The sequence below is a fragment of the Rhea pennata genome, chromosome Z (genome assembly GCF_028389875.1).
Source record: "Rhea pennata isolate bPtePen1 chromosome Z, bPtePen1.pri, whole genome shotgun sequence".
NCBI lineage: Eukaryota > Metazoa > Chordata > Aves > Rheiformes > Rheidae > Rhea > Rhea pennata.
Genome location: NC_084702.1, coordinates 57,142,282 through 57,166,406, shown reverse-complemented (window position 1 = coordinate 57,166,406; position 24,125 = coordinate 57,142,282). Strand labels below are relative to the sequence as shown.

The window sequence follows — 24,125 nt, the reverse complement described above, 5'->3', positions numbered from 1 at the left end:
TCCTCTCTGTTTTCCCTTGTAATGAAAATAGTGTTCTGTAAAGGTAACCTTGATGGTTTTGAGGGACTGTTCATTATTCACTTCACACAAACAACCTAGGCATCGTAACAGGAGTTTTCAAACTCTTGTAGTTGCAAACTCCACCTTACCTGAACTAGAGTAAACTTCATCATTAGTTGGGAGTCATAACTTTTAACAATAGTGTCCTTGGTAGTAGGATTTGGGAGCTGCTTATAGAAAGCATGTGAACTCTTATTATTTTTCATTCAAAATTTATTCAGTACAGTGTCGTATCTTGTAGTATTGGTTTACCACAGGAATGGGGGGGGGTACAGTTTTCTAGATTGTGTGAAGAAGCTACAGTACTCATAACTGATGAAAGAGGTGGCTCAAATTAACCTGTCCACAGGCAGGAACAGTTGACTCGCCTGCAAATAAGAGTCTTTAACAGGCAATTTCAGCAGACTTTTCAGCAGGGATGACAACTGATAGCTCCACAATTCAGTGATAAAAAATATATACTGTTGGCAAGGCTGTCTCTTGGTCTATTTGTAATAAGCAAGAAGTGTCAGAAGACTTGCTCTGTAGTTGGTCAGAATTAGAATTCTGCAGGGAATGGATTTTTGATTTGAAGATCAGTCAACAGTTTATATACTCCTCTACGTCCAATTACCTGTCTTCTGAGAGAGTTTGAGCAAGAAAAAGTAACAGTTTATTCTAATAGTGCCTATATGCTCCAGTTACTTCATGGTTTCCGTAACTTCTCTACCTGTTTGATAGTTCTGCAGTTTACTTACTGCTCCAGTCAGACTTCTTGATGTAGGTTCAATACTCCAGTCTTCCTTGTGTTCAGTGTCGTGGTGTTTGGATGGATGTCTGACCTAAAAGAGCTTGTTCATTAGTGGTTCAATCAATCCTAACAGCATGAAGCTTACATACAGAAAAGATTTCAGGCATAGTGCGAACAGCAACATTTGTGCCCTATGCAATCAACATTACTGGATACATTGGAGTGATTTTATCATTAGAAATGTCAGGTCTCTTGCTTATTTCACTTTGAATGCACTTCAAAGCTATTAGAATCCTCTGTCTATCCACAGAGAACTCTACTGTGTCCTCGCACTTAGTCATACCAAAATTGGGAGAAGGACTTTTTTTTAACAGTCTCATCATTGCTGTTGATGGGTACCACATTATTACTAACAGGTGCAATAATGGGATCAGATCACTCTGAGCTCTTTTGCCTGTTCTGCTTTTTTTTTCCCCTCTCCAAGAGTTCTGCCTTTCTTATTTTAAAACATCAACAAAGAGGAGATGGAGGAGTGGGAAGAGCCCTTACTGAATCACATCCAAAATTTTAAATTAGTATTTTTTTTAAAAAAAAGCATAGTAATAGTAATTCACCCCCCCCTCTCTCTTTAAATTTTATACCAATTTTGAAGATTTAAAGGCATGTTAGACTTCTGATTTTTTCCTCTGAAGGTTTTGGTCTTCTGCAGAAGATCCATGACACTTGATAAAAAAAACATAAGTTGTAACAGGAGATTATTGTAGAAGTACCTATGGAACTATGTGCTGGTGCTTTGCATGTGCCCATGGTAGTTGCTTCTAACAAAGGTTTACATTATCCATTTAGCATGCTCTAGTACTGCTAGGTATCAGATTTTTTAACAAAGTAATACTCAACTAGATACTTGCTTTGTGAGTCTGCAGCTGGAGATGACATACTGTGCATTAGGACAATTCATCACTATTAAAATTGAAGTGCACAATACTGACCAAGTGCTTCTTTACTTATCTTTGTAGTATCCACATAGAAATGAATTTTCAAAGATGTGAAACTACTTATATAATCTAAGGCCCGTTGGGCAAGTTTAGCTCAGTCGGTTAGAGTGTGGTGCTACTAATGCCAAGGTCGCAGGTTCAGTCCCCGTTATGGGCTGTGCTGAGGGTTGGACTAGATGACCTTCAGAGGTCCCTTCCAACCTTACCATTCTGTGATTGATTATATGATCTGTATAAATGGCTCTTTGAACGTGCTCAGTCTTTTGTCTTTTCTGCCTTTGCTTTGGGTTCTTTCATGCTCTGTAGATCCATGATGAAGAAGCAACTGGAATGGCAGGTTGGTCCTTATCTACTCCTTGTATCTTTGGTATGGTACATGAGAAACATAAGAAGCAAGTAATACAGTAATGAATGCTCTGGCAAAGTTTTCTCTGCTCTTCTTTTGAAGGTGCAGAGGGACAATACAAGGATAATTGTATTTTTTTTTCCTTCTGTCTTTACTGTTTATGATCTTTGTACTGTCCTGCATGTTCAAAAGGAGGTTCTTAAATAGTCTATATTTTTCATCAACTTGCTCATCAATTTGGTATATATACACTGGAAATAAATTTCTAAACTATGAATTCTAGCACTTCTGTCTAAAGGGTAATGTAAAAGTACATTACTTGCAACTTTTCATCAATAATTAGATACTAAAAGTACAATTCTGCTCTGGCCTGATGTTCATTTACCATTGAATTATTTCCTGTTGAAGTGTTCTGCTACAGGAGCAGTGAGATCTTTGTGACTTAACATCTGAAGCTCAGGCAAGGTTTTTCTTTTTCTTTTTTCTGATGGGTTGGCGTCTATTATTTTTTTTCTTAAAATCCTAAAATCTTTGTAGGAGTCTAAGTATTAGGATTCTTTTTTTTTTATTGTTACACTAGTTCTGCATGTTTTGTAATCTTTATAACTTTGTTACCTCATTTCTGTAGTCTATGATCAGTTTTTATTCAGTGAAGTTCTTTTAATATCAGTTATTTAGAATGCTTGATTTTACTGAAAGTGGCTTCTTCAGCACTCTTTGTTTCCAGCTTTTGTCTAGAGGTCAACAAACCTAGTCTCTCAATATCTGTGTATCTGACCAAATATGTAAATGGAATATTGAAGAATAAATTGCCCTTTATTTTTTTTCCTTCTAGTCTTGATCCAGAGCAAAAAGAAATGTTAATTGAAGTGATAGAAAAGCTTTTGAAGGATAGAAGTACGGTAAGTGACAAATGTTGCTAGACAATAATTTTAAAGAGTTACACTACAGACTGTCATGCAGCAGTACATAATACACTTGCCTAACCCTTCCTGATATGCTTCTAAATAGAGCTCTCATAGTATATTTGTTCATTGTACTATGGATGTAATGTTAATCATTTCCTTTAATATGACTGGTAATTTTGCTTCTGTCACAGGATTTTATTCTTAATCTGTGTTAATGTTTTCTTTGTGTATGCTTTTGTTTAAACTTAATTTTAAAATTGACGTTTTTATGATATGAATCAATGTACAGGTATCTTCATATAGACATTTGTTCATTGAAAAGATAGCTGAATTGTTCCTATTTGATTATGAGATTGTAAGAATAAATTACTTCTGTATGATGCATAGTATTCTTGTTGATGTCAGTTAAGTGTATCACTTAACCCATGATATTTACAGTGCATATATTTGTTTGTTCTTGCAAATTTTCCCGCTTCCAATCTGGTAGGTAAAACTGATGTTCAATGACAATCTCAATTATTGTAGATGTAATACTCCTACTATGTTTTGCCTGCCTTATATAGAAACAGGATTTCTGTAAATTCATATGAACTTTCTGATGTGTCTTAATGGTCAGGAGTACACAATCAAATATTTTTCTTTCTGTATCCACTGTGAGCAAGTATCACAAGTCTAAGTCAAAAAGGTAATTCAGTAATGATGTCTCTATCATCTTCAGATAGAAACAGAGTTGTCAATTAAAATGTTTCTCATGTTCATGTTCTCGTTCAAGACTAATTCAGTGGATGTAGTGCTTTTTGATTAAATGGAAGTATTACTGGATATCAAATGGTGTGTTGATTTGTCTGCTATTAGCCCAGTGTTTCTTTATAATGTATAGAAATATATCTTCTGTTTTTCTAGTAGAGTCCAGGTGTCCAGTAAATAAGTGGTGGTGTTCCCTAATAAACATCTAGCAGTTTCCACTGAAAGGTTGCTGAAGAAGAGTGTCACAACTTAATGGCTTGGCAGACAGTAAATCAGTTAGTTCTCCTGACTGCATTCATGCTTGACCTGCGCTCATTTGTCGGAGGCCTTTATACTTCTGTGGAGTTGCCCCCCAGTGGTTCTTTGTGTATTTTCTTTTTGTGGTTCATGCTCTTGGTGTGCATGCAATCTGTGAATGTGAGATTCAATTCTTCATACCTGTGGAGGCAGAACAGACAGAGAAGCCATGTCTGTGTCTTTCCATTGCTGGTGGCAGGAAAATGAAATCCTTGCATTTTCACTCTGTTCCCTAGTCCTTATTGCTTAGTATATGTGATTAATTGTTGGATAATTTGTCATATGCTTTAACAAAAAGTTGTGGAGAAAAATGTATATAGTAGATATAGATGGTGGTCTTCCTAGCACACTGCTCCCAGCACTTGGAGATATTTACAAGCTTAAGCTCATTACTTAGTAAATGCCATGATTCTGGTGCCCCTGTGACACTGAATAATGGACAGAGGACATGCCATTTGTGAGGACAGCAATGAAGTAATAGCCGAGATCATGCTGTTTTTTTTTTCTAAACACATTCAAGAAGCTAAAAATGATGGTCTAGAATCAGATTTCCTGGACCTTTTCAGAAAAGCCTCCTTGGAGACATAATATGGTAGTTGCTGCAGCTTTTTTTCCCCCTCCAGTTCCTTTTGGTCTGTATCCTTACAAGGCCTGATTCCAACCCGGGCTGAGACAGCTCCACTTTGAGAGTTTCTTTTTCAAGAAGCAATTATTATTCCAGAAGGGAACAGTGCAATGTGTTTCCAGGAGTCTCTGAATTAAACCCAAATATTATTATGTGCACTTTCACCCCAACTCCACAGCTTGTCATGAGCTAAAATGGATCCGTATTTGTTTAATCGTTGATGGTTTGTTGAGCATGGAAAAGCTTCAGTTCAAGTAGTCGTCTTTTGCCATGTTCCACTAGATGTTCCCTCAAAGTCTCAAAATTTACTAACAGAAAGCCTAGAGTGCAAAAATAGTTTTATTACCAGATAGATCCAATTTAAATAAGCTCCTGCTCTCTGCCTCTAGGGAACATAGCAGTTTGCTCATAGTGTAGGAAACTATTGTCATTTTCAGCTACTGTGTAGAACTTTAAAGAGATGCAGCCAGTTGTGGGGGTTGTCCTTATACACAGGTCATGTAGGCTAATTTTAAGTCTTGCTCAAATTCCTCTTGAAATTTTTATCATTTTGAACTGCTTTTTGTATTTCCCTAGGGAAACTACAGTTCATACCACTTGGTGTTTATATGGGGGAGGGCGGGGGAGACAAAGCTCCTCCTACATATGGAACAGACTAAAGCTCTTGGGTAACATTTTGCAGTCTTCATGAGGAGTTATCAGTTGTCTTCACAGGAGTTCTAGGAAGGAGTCCTGAGCTGTAGAATAACAGCATATGAATTCTTGTCTTGAATACCTTTTTGAAATACCTGTTAATGGTATTTCTCAAGTTTTTGCATTTTCTGTTGCCCATTGGATGGTGAGGTGGCCTAAAATTTGTAGGGCAATTATGTGCAGCCCAGACCGTGTATTTACTGGACGGTCTTTGGATTCCTGCAGATCAACTGCACAGAAGCTGTTTCTATGTATCATGTTACTTATCAACTCCTGCTTTTCAGGTAGATTTGCCTCGTGTTTGATTGTCTTAATCTGTTGTCAGCAGGTGGTGGAGTTTGGAAATTGGTGGTATTTTCATTAAATGGTCGCTTTGCAAGGGTAGGAGGATCTTGGTGACTGTTTAACAAGGGCTGCTGAACATTAACGATCGTCTACCTTCTTCTCTCCCTCATGCCCCATGGAAATGTCAGTTTAGTTTTGGCATTTCTCTGTACTTAAAAGGCCAATAAACCTAGAACAAGCCACAGGCAATGCATTGTATATAATACCGGGGGTAGGGGGAACTCCAACATACAAATGGATTAAGATCAAACACTAATCATTCTAAATCTGATTGTAGGGGTAGTGTAGTTATCAACATTAGTGATAAATGTAACAATTAAGAATACTTGGTTGGTCAAATGATGTTTGAGCACTCAGTTTAATAAAAAATATTTTTATACAATTTGTTTCTTTTCTATAACCTTCTGACCTCATGTATGATTTTTTTAAAACTTATTGACAAAATTTCTACATTAAAATGACAGGAATCAGCTACTAAACAGAAATGCTTCTAAATTTATGCAAAGCAGAACTTATTTTACAATAGAACATACTGCTGTGGAATGGGAATTTTACTAAAGTAAAATGAAGCCAATTTATCAAACTGCCAAATAAGTTTATTTGTTAAGTTTTAATCAGTGGTAAATTTTAATATAAGCTGAGGTTTACCACTGTAATTATACAAAACAATAATAAATAAAAAAGTTAATCATATCTATATGCATAACTGTGCAGCATTAAAAGAAAAAAAAAAAAAAAAGGTAGGTTTTCCATGTCAGTACTGAAAGGAATCTTGTGCTTCCTTGCACAACTGACTTGAATTTGTTGGTCCAAACTAAACATTCCAGAGTCTAAAGTTGAGTATCAGAAGCTGCAATTAAAAAGAAAAGACAGCCTGTAGTTTTTCTGCTTTGTCAGGTTTTAGTCTCAATATTTTGTTTTTAAATCGGGAAACTTCAAGGAATATCCATGTTTACCACCACTACTTTAAGTCTTGATTTAAATATGATTTTGGAAGTATTACATGTTTTTCAAAGGTTATTACATTAGTTCTAAGGTTGTATATTGAAAGACTTCCTTCCTTGATGCATGATAATTCTTTTGGATGAGAATGTAATCATGATCCTGTGATTTCGGCTGGACTACCTCTATAATGGTTACTTAGTATATCTATTTTTTACAAACACTTGCAGGATTGAGACTGAGATTAATAACTCTTGTGTAATGGAATATTTTTAGAATGAAAAATATATTTAAATCTGTAAATGTGTACATTGTGCAGTGAGTTAGACTTAGTTTAGCTGTTCTTGCCTTGGTTGTTGGTTTGACTTTTGGGCTTTTAATACAACTACTGCATAGTGTGCTCCCATTACAATATATTTTTGAATGATCAATACAAGCAAAAATACTTAAGAACATGTGAACCAACAACTTATTTTATTATGTTAATACTTTAATGTTTGCATTAGATTACAAAAGAAAAAATGCACCTTTTTATAATTAAAAAAACTTAAAGAATTGGAAAGTTTTTAATTTCCTTTTACAGAAGTTATATAAAAAATTGAGTATTTGTCGTCTTGTTGCCATTACCTCTATTAAGTTAAAAGTCCTTATATAAACATTTTAGTGTAATTATTTGTACTAGGAAAATAAACATATGCTAAAATGCAAACTTAATTTGCTCTCTTTGTCATAAACTGTCAGGAGTTGCATACTGATATAGAGTTTAATTAGATGAGAGTTTGGAATGCAAAAAAGATAAATATTTTCTATAGATTCATCTCAGGTTTTTAGTTGTGAAACACACACTGCTGCATTTTAGTTCCTTTTGGCAATGAGTTTGTGATATACCTTATTCTAGTCCAAATACTGAACTATTTTCTCTTTTTTTTTATCTCCTTCTGGCTTCCTTAAATAAATAAAGTGAGTAACCAAAATTTAAAACCAAGAATGTAATATATCAGCATTTTGTGTTTATCTCCAGAGGAGCTGCTTATTCAGTGAAACTGCATGATAAATATATAAGTAGATTTCTGTTGTTCTACTTTTTTTTCCATTAACATTGCAATTTGATATATTCTGCATATGGATATTGGGTGTATGCAATTTGATATAGCCTGCATATGGATGATGGGCATATTTAAAAATGTCCGAGTTTGTTGCTGCTTTCCATTGTCTTTAGTGCTGAACTAATCTTATTTTGTTTGAACAAATACCTTTTGGACACAAGAAAGGGTTATAAGTATGAAAATCTTATGTAGTGTGTGTATTCATGAGTTTATTCTTTTCATCACCAAGAAGGGAGCTAGTAAATGTCCCCATAAATTTTGCAGTATAGTCTAAGTTGTTGCTATTCTAGCCCCTTTTCTGGGACCATCTAGCATTATGGAGTGCAGTACTAGTTTTGAACTCTTTTAAGGAAGAAGAATGTTAGAGAAATTTCAGAACACGTTAGTCAGAATTGCCGATGCTTATCAGTTCTCAAGTATGTACTCCTGATGTCATGTCCCCAGAAACCGCTGAAGAAATATTGGATGGGATGGAGGCAAATTTGTTGTGGAGACTTGATAGTGAATTGAGTTACTGCATGGCATCTATTTTTTGCTGCTTAAGACTTACGCAGTCTTTTCAAAGGGTTGAATTTTCTGTTAGCCTCTGCTTAACGTATTTTGCCCATTAATGAGAATACTTAAATCACATTAAACTAGTCTTAATATCTCTGAGGTGAAAATTTACCCTGAAATCTACCTAAATTTACTCCCACATATAATAAATGCAATTCAGTAACAGCATGGATACCATTCTGGTGATAAAAAGGCTTTATACAAACGAGTATTGAGATTGGTTTTACAAACTGTATAGTTACTAGATGAAGCACCGATTCTTGGGAAGTCGGGCCACTAACATTAAAAAACGATCCTAGGAACTGGTGATAGGTTTTGCAATGAGAGTCTTGATCCTTTAAACTAAAGTAGAGCCTCGGGGGTTATGGGAAAAGAAGGCTGGGCCCTTTCCTTTCTGACAGTAGGCTTCTTTTAGTAAGTTAATGTTTTCATTTTAAACTGAAATGTGTGGCTAAGTCAGTGTTTTCATAACTTATTGATTTAATGTTGGTAAAAGCATCACTTTTGTGAAAAAAATCACTAAGTTTGTGCAGGTGTTTTATTGTGATAGATCTATTATCCAGCTATTAGAAGATAAATGACTGATCTTTTCCAGTTTCCTTGCTTTCAGAAAATTGAAATAGGAAGGGGAATATCATTTGGGCTGTATGATTAGGGCAGGTGGGATGGCTATTAATTTAAGAGAGAGGAATCTTGGCAGCATAGGCCAACTTGCACTATATTATCAATCAAACCTCGATGCACTTCTTGTGATGACCCAGCACTCTCAGGTTTTCGCAGCGTTAATTAGAATTCATGACAAAATAGATGCAAGGAAACGTTTTGTACCCTTCATAATTTTATAGAAAATTTATTGTTATTAGAGGAACCATTTGCTTAGTGTGATTTTTTTCATTACCAGCTTGTCAACTAGCATAGATAATCTGGAGAAAATATGAACTCCATAGATTGGGTGTCACTTTTGTTGATGGTTCATGTAGTTTACCTTGGAGCACAGCTAATGGCTGAAGTTCATAGCAACAGCACAGAAAAACGTGGTAACCAGTGGAAGACAAATGAACCATGTTTATTGCTTTAATATAAAAAATACATAAATGGAAAGCAGCATTTGAATTTGATGAGCTCATTGCTAGTTTTGTTGGAGTGATTTATATTTTCTCCTTATACAAAAAGCTGCTATTGACACAGTGAGATGGAAATTAACTGTCTGTTTTTTGGAAACCAATATTTTTTGGTTTTATATTCTGATCGGATCATTTTGTTTTAATTCTAAATATTTTTATGGAATGTTGAGCATTTAATAAACAAAGATTATTAGCTGTTTCTCTGATGTTTAGATGTATAGTAGGGTCGTACTATAGTGGAAACGGTATGAACTAGAAAATAATCTCTTATTAAGAAAGCATGAGGAAATTTTTTGAGAGAGATCCTTTTGTTATCAATGCACTTTGAATCTGTTCTATATTCTCCCATTTTCTTCCCCTAAAATGAAAAGCTTAATTTTGGAAAATGCAGTAATGAGGAGAGGGACGTGATCTTAAGCTTGTGGTGGTGTATGGCAATTCCTGAGTAACTCACAAAACTAGGTTCTCACCACAGGAATAAAAATTTTGATCATCCAGTGTACCTCTTACATTTTGTGGTATATGTTTGAGGTTTTTGTTACTATCTTTTAAGTGTTATGTTTTTGAACTGTCAATCCCATGTGACAGCATTCTCATTGTAAACCTGAGTAGTTGACTGATGCGAGTTGATGTATCAAAGTGAAGCATTCAATGTTCTTGTATTTCAGTATGACTGAAATTGTTTGTACCAAGCTGTATTTTACCTGTGGTAAATGAACTTTTTAAAAGCCAGTGCTGTTCCTGTGAGATGATTCAGGTAGTCTTCTGTTTGTTGTTGCTGCCCCAGGTCTGTTGCAGAAACAAGGTACAGACTAACTTCACATCACCTCTGTGTTCCAGCATAAATTCATAAACTTTTCTACTTCTTGTGAATTGCAAAGGCGCTGTTGAGTCTGTAGTTTTGCAGATTAGGTAGAGGGCAGTTGCTGAGTGTGAGATACATACTGTTCTCTGAGAAGCAGAGGATTAATATTTACTCAGCATTTTAGTGAGTCAACTCAGTTGAAATTGATTTAGGAATGTATTTTAGGTATCCGTTCTGTGGAAAATTTCTCAGTTCTTAAAGAAATCTAAATTAGTGTTAAATGTGTTATTATGTCAGCTTTCAAGCTATATCATATCTAAATAATGGAGAAATACACTTAATATGTACAATACTAGTAGCAGTAGAAGACAAAGGTATCTACTCCAAAACTACAGTTGGCTACCAGCACCTGTATTGCCCTTCACCTGTGAGCCTAAGTGGATGTTCAAATACTAGGTTGGGAGACTACTTTCATGATACAAATCATCTCTGTGTGCATATGTCTCTGTCTCTCCTCCTTTCTCCCCCACTCTCTCCTTATATCCTTCTTCCTTTACAGGTAAAACCCATCAAATAAGCCTCTGCCATCTTGCAGTGTGTAGGTGTGGAATATCTATAACAAAGTCTATGGGACTATGAGAAAGCAAGTCTCTGTGGTCTTAATGTTCATCCCTTTCTTCTAAAACGTAGTCCACCAGATTGTCCTCTGCAAATTGGCCTGAACTGCAGTTCTGGGTTTTATATCCTAATGAAATTGCTTTGCCCCTTGTGAGAGAGAACTCTTCCCTCCCTTCTCCTCCTTCCTCAGCTTATCTGGCTTAACTGAATACCTGCTCAGGACAGAGTGATTTGCCAGAAGATTTGCCACTATATTCTGCTGTGCTTTGGACCAGTCAGATTCCACAGCTAAACATCAGCTGAGAACAGTTTTAAATTATATAGTAACTCAAGACAGATGATTATTAAGAAGAAATGTTAATGCAACAAAAATCAAGATTTTTTTTTTTTTTTTTTTTTTTTTTTTGGTGATACAGCAAAACATAGGAAATTACTTTAGGCTGTAAAGTGTGTTTTATTTAGCTGTCTAAAATCTTTGCACCCTGGAATGAATTGTATACTTGCTGGGACCAGCAGGTACCAGTATGTGGATGGGGCCAGAGACAATAAATGCAACTTCACGTTTATTCTTATTGGTAATTCATAAAATCCCTACAGAGCCTGAAACTTGTTTAGCATAATAGCAAGACTATATTCTGAGCTGTTTTCTTTCAATTGTAATGTTGGGTGCATACTAATAAACCAAATGTCAGCCAAATACAGTGAGGGAAAAACATAACATATGAATATCTTGTATTTAATATTTCTCAAAAAGTACCATTTCAATAAACTTCATTTCTACTTAATTGCTTACTTTAAGTCATTGGGGAAATTTTAGAGGTTGAAATGCAGATCCCCAGTGGTTAGATAAAATATGACATTAATTTGCTGCCAGAAGGCTATATTGCGTGCATGCTAACTGCATACATATCAGCTGCTTCATATAAAGTATCATCATGTAAGTTATTTGACTTAACATGTGCTTTGACACAAACCAAATCTTAATTAAAGCAATTAAGAGAGGGGAAAATAGTAATTCTAGGCAAAACATGACATGTCCTTGTAATGCATGGTCAGCTTTGGAAGCTTTCTCAGAGTTAAAGTAACTTGCTGAGAGCATTTTAGCAGACATCCCTGTAAAGGTTTCCTTTTTCATTCTTAACCTCCTACCAGAAGGTTTGAATAAGCCTTTAACTGTTAGAATTCTGAGAATGTATTTAATTTTCTCATGAAAACAAAGTTATTTTTATGATCACAGTCTCTCTGAGGATATTTTTGTATGTGTGTGTGTATATATAATATGTATATAAAAGATTTATGCCTTTGGGGGGGGGATGGTGTGGGGGAATCTACCAGAGCATAAATGATCGTTTCTGAAACTTTAAAATTAATACAAAAGTGCCCAAAAAGCATGCAGAAATTCTGCTTGTGTTCTTTGAGGGAAAAATATCGAAGTTTCACTGTACTGTATTGCTGTATTTTATGCCTTTTTTGTGCAAAATGTTTTCATGAAGTTCTAAGATAAAATTTCATCTGACAGTTAATTTAGCTGTATCAGGAGAAGTTTGCATTCCAGTAGTGCTGGGAAATTTACCCCTGACTACTTTGCAGTTTGATCATACTAACATTAGTAAGGGGATCCCAACAGACCTTGTCAGGCACATCACTGCATTATACTTGTTGGTTTTTGTTATATCTAATTTAATTGCAAGTTCTCTGATAATTTATTTGGAAACTATAACTGTGAGGGGAAAAAATTATGCTTACATTATGTTGTGTGTTCAGGGCTGGGAGCTAAGATTTAAATGTGTAATAGAAACAGTAAATGTTTGCTCTGTTCTAATGAATTTACCATAAATCTATTTTGCATGAGATAACATTTCTGTGGGCTTAGGGAAATCTTCCTCTTCACCCCCCAAATAGAATCAATTTGACATTCAATGTATCTTGCAATACTGAGAATTGCTAGTATTAATTCTGATGATCAGTTGTGGGATGATATGTAGAAGGAATACTGACCTTCTGGTTTACATTTTGTCTTCTAGCTGGTAGCTGGGAGTGTTGTGATGGCATTTGAGGAAGTTTGTCCGGATAGAATAGATCTGATTCACAAGAACTACCGAAAGCTGTGTAACTTGTTGGTTGATGTGGAAGAGTGGGGTCAAGTTGTTATAATCCACATGTTAACTCGATACGCACGTACACAGTTTGTGAGCCCATGGAAGAAGGTAAGTTTGTGACTTTTCAATTATTTTTCTGTTGTGTGCTCACATTCTCAATTATTTTCATTGTCTGTTGTCGTTTGCTCTCTGATTAAGATGTATTTTTGTGCAGACTTTATTGAAGTAGAAATCAGATGCAAAAGTCTTAGCTCTTTAAGGCTTCACTGACGTGAGGCTTCCATGCTTCCTCATAGCATAAGAATTCTCTTTGCAGGGTATAACCTGTTGCTGTTTGGATTTATCCCTGACATACCCTACAGTGCAGTAATCATAGGCAGAAGAGAGCACCTTTTTTTCTGTGAGTCTTTGAGTCACACAGCTTTTTCCCAGTTTTTGTGTGACTCAGAAAGGTTTGCTATTCTGTCCCGAAACTGGATAGAATCTACTTGACCTCTTTCAGACTTCTTTCTCCTTTTCTTTGGTAAGTGTTGGAATACAGACTGCAATTTGCCAGATTCCAGAGTTCCTTCAAGCAGTGCCTTTTCATAGACTTTGCCTGGGAATGGAACTTAAACACAGTGGTACTTGATATTAACAGATACATAATGTATTAGGTGAAAATCATAAGTAGATATATTTGGACAAGCTACTAATTTCAGTCAGACTTGGTTTACAACTGTGTTCATTTCATCTTAAATAAGCAAGGAGTATAAGATGCTTTAGGATTAGAAAGATAGAAATATAGCAAAAATTTCTGATGTAGAGTCATGATTTTTACACTACTGTTTGTGTTCTGGAACTTAATGTTTTCATTTTAGGTGAAAATTAAACTATTTTTAACATCTTTCGAGAAAATTGTTCAAAATAAGCATTTTTTTTTTTTTTTTTTTTTTAGGTAATGAGACAAAGTACTTTAGGAGAACATATTATCTGAGGGGGGCAGAATGTTTATTACAGGTTGCTTACTAAAGAAAATAACTTGCATTCGTAACTTCAAGTACTTTAACTTTTAAAAAGAATTAAGATCAGTGCCTAATGTCCATCATACCTAAGGATATGACTTAAAATTAGTTTAAACCAATTTTTAGTTTGGGATTGGAGGAGGGAAGAGTAGAAAAAGGGGTCCTACTGTTTTGGACAGAATTTGGAGGTCTTGATGGGATTAGGTGTCTCAAAGACTGTAGTGTGCTCTTTTCATTAAAACTGGGTGGATGACAACTATTACTGTGGCTTGTGCTGTAGGAAGTTAGAAGGTTCATGCAACAGTATTGGTTGTCAGCTTGCTACCTCTGTCAACCTAAAATTTGTTCATCAGTGGTATGGTATTATGCTTGGTCTCTACTTTCATGAGCTTCAGTGCAAAATTTGGGTTGTCCACCTACTCGGCAGTTAAGTTAGCAGAAATATTTTTTTTTCAGGAGCTAGTTAAAAATGCATGCCTTTGTCAACAGGTTCTTAAATGAACACATCATACAACAGGGCGTCATGTGTAGTAGAAGAGATTTTTAATTTAGTTTATTTGCATCATTATGGATCAGTATTTAGGCTGTTTATATGTAAATGTATGATTTGAGGAACAATTAAATGTTGACAAAGTAGATTGCAGGCATATCAATTGCAGTACATTTTCCATAATTTTTCTAACTGACATCTTTGATGATAAATAGTGGATGCCAAGTCAAAGCCGATTATACAGTGCACTAGGAATTCATGGTGCTGTCAGGGAGAAGACCGATTGACTTTAAATTTACATATTAATGAGAAGATTTGTTAAGAGGGTGCTTGACTATAGAAAATAACAGCATATTTATAGGGCGCGACATTTTATAAATAAAGCTGATGCAGGAAAATGGAAATTAAACCTATCAGATTAATAAATTCAAGACTGCTAAAATGCATATTTGCATTTTTATTTACTAAAATTTACCTTACTTTTTCAGAAATACACGCTTCCATTGCTTAAGTTGAGCTAACTCACAACAAGAAATGATTTAATGTTTTGAATTGATTTCCAAACAAATGTTTGGAAAACTACCAGGTTATGAAGAAAATTCTTTTTTGATAAATATGCTTAAAATTGTTGTAGAAGTCCAATGGAGTTATTTATGAATTAAGGAAATATATTTATTTTTTTAACTTCTCCGATAGGTAGTATTTTCAATTCTGGTGATGAACACTATGATGAAAAATGTCCTTGTTTTACTACTCATGAAATACTTAATCTCCTTTGAAGTGGTTAGTTGTGAACAGCAGTTTCTGAAAAACCTTGTTTTGCATCAACTGTGTCCATTGGTAACAGTTATTAAACTGAGTGGGCCAAGTCAGACATATTCTAGAGTGAAAATATCTACTCAGAACTAATTGGAGCAACTATTTAAACAATTTTCTATGTAGATATATTTGATAGGTAATACTGTAACGTGGTCCAACTTAAGCTTTTTGCCCTGCTCTTTTCCTAGGAACTGTTGGGATAGCCGAGTGGTTTGTGGACATCTCCTGAACCTTTACAGCTTATGGCCTAGTTCATAGCCTGATACATGAAATACCAAAGTCACTGTTAGTTTGCATGACTGTGTTGAGCTGCAGCCCGGCAGCAGTTCAGGAGCCGGTTTGCGAGCTGTTCAGCCATCCCTTTCTCGGCGGCAGCAGTCGCTGGAGATGAAGATGGCAGGGCCTGCAGCAGCCACTGCAGCACATACGCACTGCCACACAGGCATGCTGTCTTGAAGACTTGCTGTTTTCCAAAACAACTCAATCAACTGGAAGTTGCCAACAGTCATTGTAGCTCACAGAAAGGCTGGGAGCTGAAGTCGTGTAGAAAAATGGTAACTTTCAGATCAAAAGCAGGTAGCCTGTTACCAGCTTCTACTGAGCTGTCTTCTGCAGATGCAGATGTGAAATCCTATACATCAATTGATTTACATTAGCCTAGTTTGGCTGATAAGATCAAAGGGCTAAAATTTAGAAAAGTTAGTATACAGTGAAGTTACGTGTTATGCTACTTATTGCTTGCATTCTTAGTATTCCTGTCTGAATCGGAAGATTATGGATTCAGTTTCCGTTTTGTTGAAGCCCTTTGGGCATAAAAGGTACTGACAAGCCATTTTATGACAATATTGGTTTTGTTTTATCTACAGCTTGTACTGTTTAATAGGATGACAATAACTTAGAACACAAATTTATAACAAAAAATGGCTTAAAGTCAGTTATGGAGAGCAAAATGCTTGAAACTTGGAAATCTTTGGTTATTGTGGATGTAATCTGAGACAGTATTTTCATGAGCACTATATGATAGACTCTCCAGCCCCTGAAAGGAAACATTTTCCTTCTACCTTCCCTCCTCTCCTTTGTTTGGACTGGTGTTTCTAAAAGACAATTTGGATTGTCTTAGATCTGGACAATCTGGAGAACTGATGCAACGGAAAAATGACTTGAGGGACAGGGAGGGTTAGATTTTTGCCACATGAGTTGCCTGGTCTGATCAGCTTTGACTGGCACAAGAGAAGTACAGTTTGTAGAAAAAAATGCCACTCATCTTTGCAGCAATGTTTATTGCTGTGATTTCCCTTATTCCCCTGACAAACTTGTAGAATAGCAACAGAGCATAGAATCTGTTTAAGGAAGGTCTTTGCCAGTCAAAGTTGCTGTGTAATCTCTCCAATGCTGTAATCTTATCTTCTTGACTCATAGTGAGGGCTTTTATTATTATATAAAGGGTGAGACACATTCATTCTAGCGATTTGTTGTAGTTAAGTTGTTAGAAACCAATGATCTAGCTAGAGATAAACACAATTTTATAGATGAAAACTAAAATAAGCTTCCTTAGTTCCCTCTTTGCAAAAGTGTACCTTTTGGTTAGTTTTTTTCCTCTATTTGAGGAAGACATACTTGGTTGCTGTGAGGAAGCTTCAACATCCTCAATCTGAGAGCATGTAATTCAACTAATATAGTACCAGGCAGAACTCTTGCTCAGTTGCGGCATGTTTATAAAGGGCCATGGGGAACAGTAAATAGTTTTTAAAAAAATGTTAAACTATCTTGTATCTTTCATTTCTTTGGCAGTGTATCCACAAGCTTCTTCCAGTTTATGACTGGGAAGATGCCAGATGACCAGACAGGGGTAACTTGAGCCTGAATGGTAGCAATGCCTGCTTTTCTGGCATCAGCAAAAATAGCACCTGTTTTTGGTGGGAGAATATCACTGAAGCAAATCAGCTCATGTGTTGTACTGTCTTCAACTGACTTCGGTTTATGTACTAGGCTGAAGGAAAAAATACCTTACTGGATTTAATGCATCTTGATGATGTTTAGACAAGTAGGGCAGACTTTTGGGTGAGGATATCAAACTTTCATCTCATACTGTACCAATCCGCCTGTCCTTAAATTGGCAATCAGTGTTCTGCTAAGATTTCATGTCACTTTGTGTCTTAAACTGAAGGCTCCTAAAATCTAGAACTACAGTGGTAGTCCAAATATCATTTAAATGTTGGATGATCATTGTAGTAACTTTAAAACAAATGTTGTAGTTAATTTCCTTACAGCTATATTGCATGTACAATAACAGTCTTCAGTTAGGATTTGAAGAGGTAAAGAATTGCTCAGCTATGCTGCTTTTCCCTGATTATTCTCTTTATGGAAGGGATGTATTAGAGAATTTATCTTTCTTCCAAATATTACTTCTAATGTGGATTTGCAGTCAAATATAATCACTAGTGTTTTGATATCTTGCCTCACTCTGCATCATTCTGAAAAGTAGGTCTTTGTTGTAGCCATTACCCAATACTGAAAAATGAGTGTGTAAGTATAGTTTCTTCTTGCTCTCATTTTCCCAGGCAGGAAAGAACAACAGTACCATATAGGACACTCTAGTTTTAGAATGCATGTTTGAGAGGGACCCAAGTTACTTTTGGAAATTACTGGACAAATTAGAAAAATTATCTCTGAAATTGTGTGAGTGTGTTTCATAATGTCTGTTGGACAGAGAAGCAGAGAAGAAAACTGCATATTTGGAAGACTTTGGTTTTTATACTTCTATTTTATATACAGTCGTAGTGGTTTTTAGGAAAAAATGAACTTAATCATTCCTTAACTCTTTTTCTCCTGAAATGTCATCTCTCTCTATCTTCAGTTGAAGATTTCTCTTCAAGAACAGAGGATTTCAAGCCTCCCAAAAGGACAGATGAGAGCTTCAGAGATTAACTTCTTAGGACAGTAGGACAGACACTTTCCTCTCTCCCTTCCCCCACTCCACATTAGCTTTGTTTCTTCCTTGTAGTAAGCTTTGTGTCAAGTAATTAACTGCGTCATTATTGGAAGACACGATTATTTGCAACTCTGCCTCTTCCCTATAGTTATTAGGAAAGTTTGGATTAAAATGTAAACAATCCTAAGGCTCCTGATAGGGATAAGGGGGAAGGAAAAAAAAAAAGATATGAGTACGTGTGTACGTAGAAGGCACAGGGAAGGTATCTCTCTTTTTACATTTAAGATTGTGCATTCCTTCCAGAGGAAAAGGAGTTGAAATGTTTTCAGGAGCTGACCTGTGCTGTACATAGTGTTACTAGAGGGCATATTGGGGATTTTAGAAAGTAAAAGGCACTGTGAACCCTTCTGTATAGCTGGAGATCTTTGAGATCCCTGTTTCTCTGTGACTTATACTCTACTGGTAGTAGTCAAAACCTGTCATGAATTATAAATATGCTTTGAGTTGGATCCCCCAGATAATTGGCAATCACCTAGTTCATTTGTGGTACGACTGTATGGAAGAGAACCTTTGCTCCACAGTTGACTTTAAAGTGCTTACTGTAGTGATGGCATAGATTATACTGCCTCTTCAGGTATTTACCTAAGATCAGCCTAAGAGAAAATGCCCTGAAACCACTCAAGCATTTAACCAGATTTCTGAACAAAAGTTCCAAATTCCACTTTAATTTTTATACTTGAAAAAAAGCTGTGGAACTTTCAGCCAGTATCAGAAGCAGGTGGTATCCTTTCCCTTTAGCTATCCTTTCACCATTGCTCCTTTTCCATATCTTTTCTTCTTGTTCTTCTTGTTTTCTGTTCTTTCTCTTTCCTTATGCGCTAAACATTTTTCTGTTCTTCCTTTGTAAATCTGATTTCTTTGTGCTCTCATTAAAATACCTTTTCCACACACTATTAAAGTGAGAATGTCTTTTTAGTAAGAGGAGTAAGAGGATGTTATTTTATACCTGACTTACATTTGGAGAAGAATGGAACTGTTTTCAATATATGGATCTAAAAATCATGATTTATTATTTTGATTCCAGTTGCAGGCATTGTGAGACTTTGTTGCAATAACTAGGGACTTGAGTTGTCCCCTCTTTTTACAGTGTGGTCATGTACTTTAGTTGCTTCTACTTACAGAAATGAGGATGAGTGTTAGAACCTATCTTGTGTTTACACAGTAGTTCAGTATGATGTTACTTAGCACAGGTGCTTCTGTAATTGTGATATATGGGGAAAAATTTAGTGTTCAGTGGTCCTGAAACCCCTGCTTCTAACTGCGTGATGTTCTTGTCTCTGAGTTGTAGTACAAAACTTGTGTGAGTATAGGCTTTCTGAAGAATGTTTTGTGATTTTTAGTTTTTCACAAATGTTTTTAATCACTACTTTTTTTTTTTTGAATTTGTATTCATAAGTACGTTATTGGTTTAAAGAGGTTTTAAAGTCAGGGTAATGCTGGCCTTGAAAAGTCTTGTTTGAAAAGTCTTCCAAGTGACAAATGAGTTCATGTACATAGTTATATGGGAAACTGATTCTTAAAATCAAATAAATATGTACATTTGCTCTGGAATTACATAGGGTATATAGAGTTCTTGAACGTTTGGTAAGAAATATCAATTGCACTTGTGTTAAGCTATTTCTCAGGGTGCTTCATTCCCTGGCAGATATTCACAGTTGAAAAATGAACTGCTTTTCAACATCATCTGAGTGTATTAGCCCATGTTAGCTGACAGCATGTTTATCTCTAGATGAACAGAATCCTGATGATCTTGTGAGTTTTATTGGCTCTTCATTCCATTACTGTTTACTTAACCGAAAATGCTTGTGTACTTTATTAATTTGTGTAGAAGCAACAGGTCTGTTCCCTACTAGACTGATAGAGGGTGATATTTGAGTAGTGTGATAATTTTGCACGTATGTGTGTGTATTTAAATATTCTGTGTATACAAATATAAAATTTGTTTTTTATATAAAGCACATCTGAACATTGCATTTTGTTTGCAGACTTCTGCATATTTTTCCAGCATCCAAGCATTCATTCTATTTTCTTAATTAGAGATATTTAATATTAGCTGAAAGTGTTCAGTGTCTTTAATTTAAAACAATCCAACAGGCATATATTTTATCATTGCATATTTCATCAGGAAGCCTCTTTACGAGTGCTTCCTGGTAGACTAAATAAATAAAAAAAAAAAAAAAAAAAAAAAACCACCAAACCACTGTTTCATTATCAGAATCTTTTTAGGTTCTAAATGTGGTTGAAGGGAGAAATTAAGTTTCTAAAAATGACCTCATTCTTTTTCAAGCATCTTTGTTCCTGAAAACTGAAAATACATAGTATCCAAGCCAAGCAGAATATGTTTCAGGTTTTGTGACAGTAACATTTTTCTCCTCCTTTTTTTTTTTTTCCATTTAGGAATAGCTACTGTTAATGTACCTGCATCCTGGAACTGTGATCTAGTTTATTTTTCAGTTGTCGTGAAATCCCCAGCTTCTTCCTTTTCAAGGACTCTGTATACAAAACTGTCAACAGGAGTTTGTTAAATACTTGAAACTTAGATTTTTTCTTTTGATAAAATGAAGATAATAAAAAAAATTATTTTATTATAATTCATTTTAATAAAGTCAATAAGTAACTTAGAAAAGGAAAAGACTTTGGGCTTCAATAACTTCATTCTACAAAAGAGGAAATGTCTGAAGCCTTTTGACCTTTAGGGAAACCAGGATATGAATCATGTATCTAAACGTAAGGGTCCAGTGTTGTACTAAGTGCCAAAGGGTGTCCTGTCTAGTCTTCAGTTGCTATGGATCTCCTGTAGGCCCCATACCTTCAGGACCTACCAGACTCATGCAGATCTTTCTCATAGTTGAGGGAGTATAAAATGGCATGAGATACTTATGCTTAAGCACTAGAAATACTCTGCTACTTTCATACTTCCATCAGAGCTATGGCTTTCTTCAGAAGATCACTATTAGTTCTGTTTGCCCATTCACAACAATTAAGGAAATATGTAAGTTAATTCTCAGGTTAGGTGGATCTTGGAAAGCTCTTCTGATTGTTGGAAAAGACTTACCCTTCTGTTTATACGACTAGATGTTTCAGATGGTCCCACAGTGCTGTTCAGGTTTATCCTAAGAGAGTGAAAAATCCCTTGTCCTTTCCTTCTGCCCCACCCTCCCGTGCTCCCTCCTTTCCCCCCCCCCCCAAAACAAACAAACAAACAAAAAAAAGTCGATGTGGATAACTAGTTTTATCACAGGGTTTTTCTGAGGTATTTGAAGTGGATCTATGGTCAAATCAAGCTTCACCGAAGTTCACATTCTGTGGGAGGCTTTGTTGAGAAATTTACCCATCTCGGATCACAGTAGAGCAGCAACTGAAATACCTTCTATACACTGATTATATATAATTGTCACGGAAGATGCTTTTAGGATTTGGCAGAACAATTTTATAGCTACTGTTTGCACAAACACCTGCCTCCAGATAGCTGTGATGATGTGAATGAGATCTGGGAATTGATGTTTGAAGTCACCTATAACATGAATGAGTAGAAAGTGGAAATTCACTTAGCAGCAGTTAGAATTCATTGAGACATATTGTCCAAATGCATAGTGACCTCCTACCTCACTCCTTTTCATTCATTTCCTTTTTTTCCCCTCCTATAAGGCCTTTTGTTCTCTTCTGTAGTTTGACACTTCTGTGCTGCAAAGTATTGCATGAATGTGCTTATAAATAACTCTTTTTCTATATCTTTGTTTAACCTCATCTTGCATGTGTATTGTATTTGAAAACTTGAAAGCAAGTGAAATTCCATAAAATATGTTTTTTCTTCAGCAGCAAACATTGCTTTCTGAAGAAGAGCAATATGATGTAATAAGAAGATGCAACTGTTAAACTTCACTCCTTTTGAAAAACTAGATGTTCAACTAGATCTATTCAGCTAGAAGATCACTAGGGAAGGAGGAAGAAAGTATAAGGCTGGAGGAGGTTAAGTTCTAACATGACATCCAGGCTAGTCTTGGGGAAATGGTGCTGAGGGGGAGAGTGGAAAGGCAAGTGGAGAAATATTCACAGGCTTATCTGTTTCCTGTGCACTTCCTTAGGGTATGTGTAACTTGGGTTTATAAGGAGAGAAATAGAAGCCTGTGGCCTTAAAAATCAATTATACCTAACTTAAGAATATAAATATTTGAATTGCTTCAGGTTACAGAGCAGGATTAGAGCTGTTAGTGTGTGTAAACAGCATGTGTTCATGTTTGGATTTCAGTGAAGTTTTCCATTAACTCTTGAGTTTGCTGATGTATTGAAGCTCCATTTGGAGATAATTGTTGCATTCTTGTAATGTGCTTTACCCTAAATGGAAGGCACATTCTCAACTTTATTGCCATATTAAATGCAACTTCAAGCAGGATCTTAGTTACATGTTAGCTCATTTGCTTAATAACTGTAACAACAGGCTAATGGAACTTGTTATCTGGCAGTTTCTTCATTTAAACTGTTAGTACTTTATGGGGATGTCCCTAAGCTACATGTCTGGAATAGTGTAAAAAAGAATTATGCATGTTCTCTGGCACTAAAATATTCTCTCCTATACTGGATTAAATAAATTGCAGATGATGTGGAACAGAGTCTATTTGCAGTTCCTAGCCTGGAATGCTAGTGGTCTTGCTCTGTGTTTAAACACTTTTTTTTTTTCTCCCAAGGTTCTGAACTTTTTGTGATTTGCCAATTTAGAAAAGTTATTATCTGCACAATTAAATCATATGCTACTACAAACTATGAGTATACTTAAAGCAGTTTAACTAAAGGCAGGCACTGAAAGGGAATGCCTCTTTCCTGTCCTTCTCCCTTTACCACCCATTGCTTTCCTTCAGTTGTTCCGGTGATCCTATGACCAAAGCATGAGTCAAGTCATTTTACTGATCCAGGTGAAAATAAAACCTGCTTAAAAAAAAAAAAAAAAACCAAAAAAACCCAAAACTTTAATGGTATGATTAGTCTTAAATCAGCTGTGGAAACTGCATCTGAAGTGATTGAAAGGACAAGAGAAAACATTGGAACACTTGATCTTCTTAAACTCTCATGCTGCCACTTCTCTGCTGGAAAGGGTCAAAGCCCCCACCCATGCGTGAGCATTATACAGACAGGCCATCCATTTTTTACTGATACATGTGGCAGGTAGTTTCCTACTGAGCTTTTTGCCATGCTCTTCAGCATCTTGCTATTGTACCAATACAGACAGTAACATTTCAGTGGTGTCTAGTGCTATGGCTTCCCTTGTTTTAGGGCAAAGCAAGACCAGGGGAATTCAGCTAGCTTCAAGATGATGATGATTTTTATTATTTTATTTTATTTTGCTTGATGGTGTGGGTTGTTGGCTACACTCTGTGCCTCAATCGACTCAACATGACCATCTCTTGAAGGGTTTGGATTTAGGTTTTCTGGTTACAAGACTCTGAACTGCTGAACAGAATACTAGTACAGACTGCTGTCAATAAATAAGCTTGGCTGTGATAGCAGAAATTATAAATGTAGTTTTGTCAATGCTGCAATGTTTTTCTTCTTTTAGCAGTGGGTATACTCAGCAGTTTAGGCTGAGTCTTAAGGTGACTAGTGATTGAATGTTTTCACACTTCTTGATAACTGATCTCTGTGTCTGGGATAATTAATAGATTTTGAAAGAACAGGTTTTACACACCAAGATGCCTACAGGTTTTTAATCCTTCAGTCTCCTAGCTCTTTTGTGTAATACTTTATTTTCATTTCCATGATTTCCAAATCTTACAGTATTACATATCCTCTGTGTCCTAGTAAGGTCCTGCATCCTAGTAAGGCCTGATTTT

The 24,125-nt window shown here is 35.8% G+C and overlaps 1 protein-coding gene across 3 annotated transcripts in view; it reads left to right on the top strand.

Annotated features, from left to right (window-relative positions):
* The window catches only part of AP3B1 (adaptor related protein complex 3 subunit beta 1), a 144,013-nt gene that overhangs the window by 26,363 nt on the left and 93,525 nt on the right, over positions 1-24,125 (top strand). For all 3 annotated transcript variants that reach the window (XM_062599444.1, XM_062599443.1, XM_062599442.1), the window contains exons 6-7: positions 2,967-3,033; positions 12,921-13,103. In XM_062599444.1, coding sequence (XP_062455428.1) covers positions 2,967-3,033; positions 12,921-13,103 — 250 coding nt within the window. The remainder of the gene's footprint in view (positions 1-2,966; positions 3,034-12,920; positions 13,104-24,125) is intronic.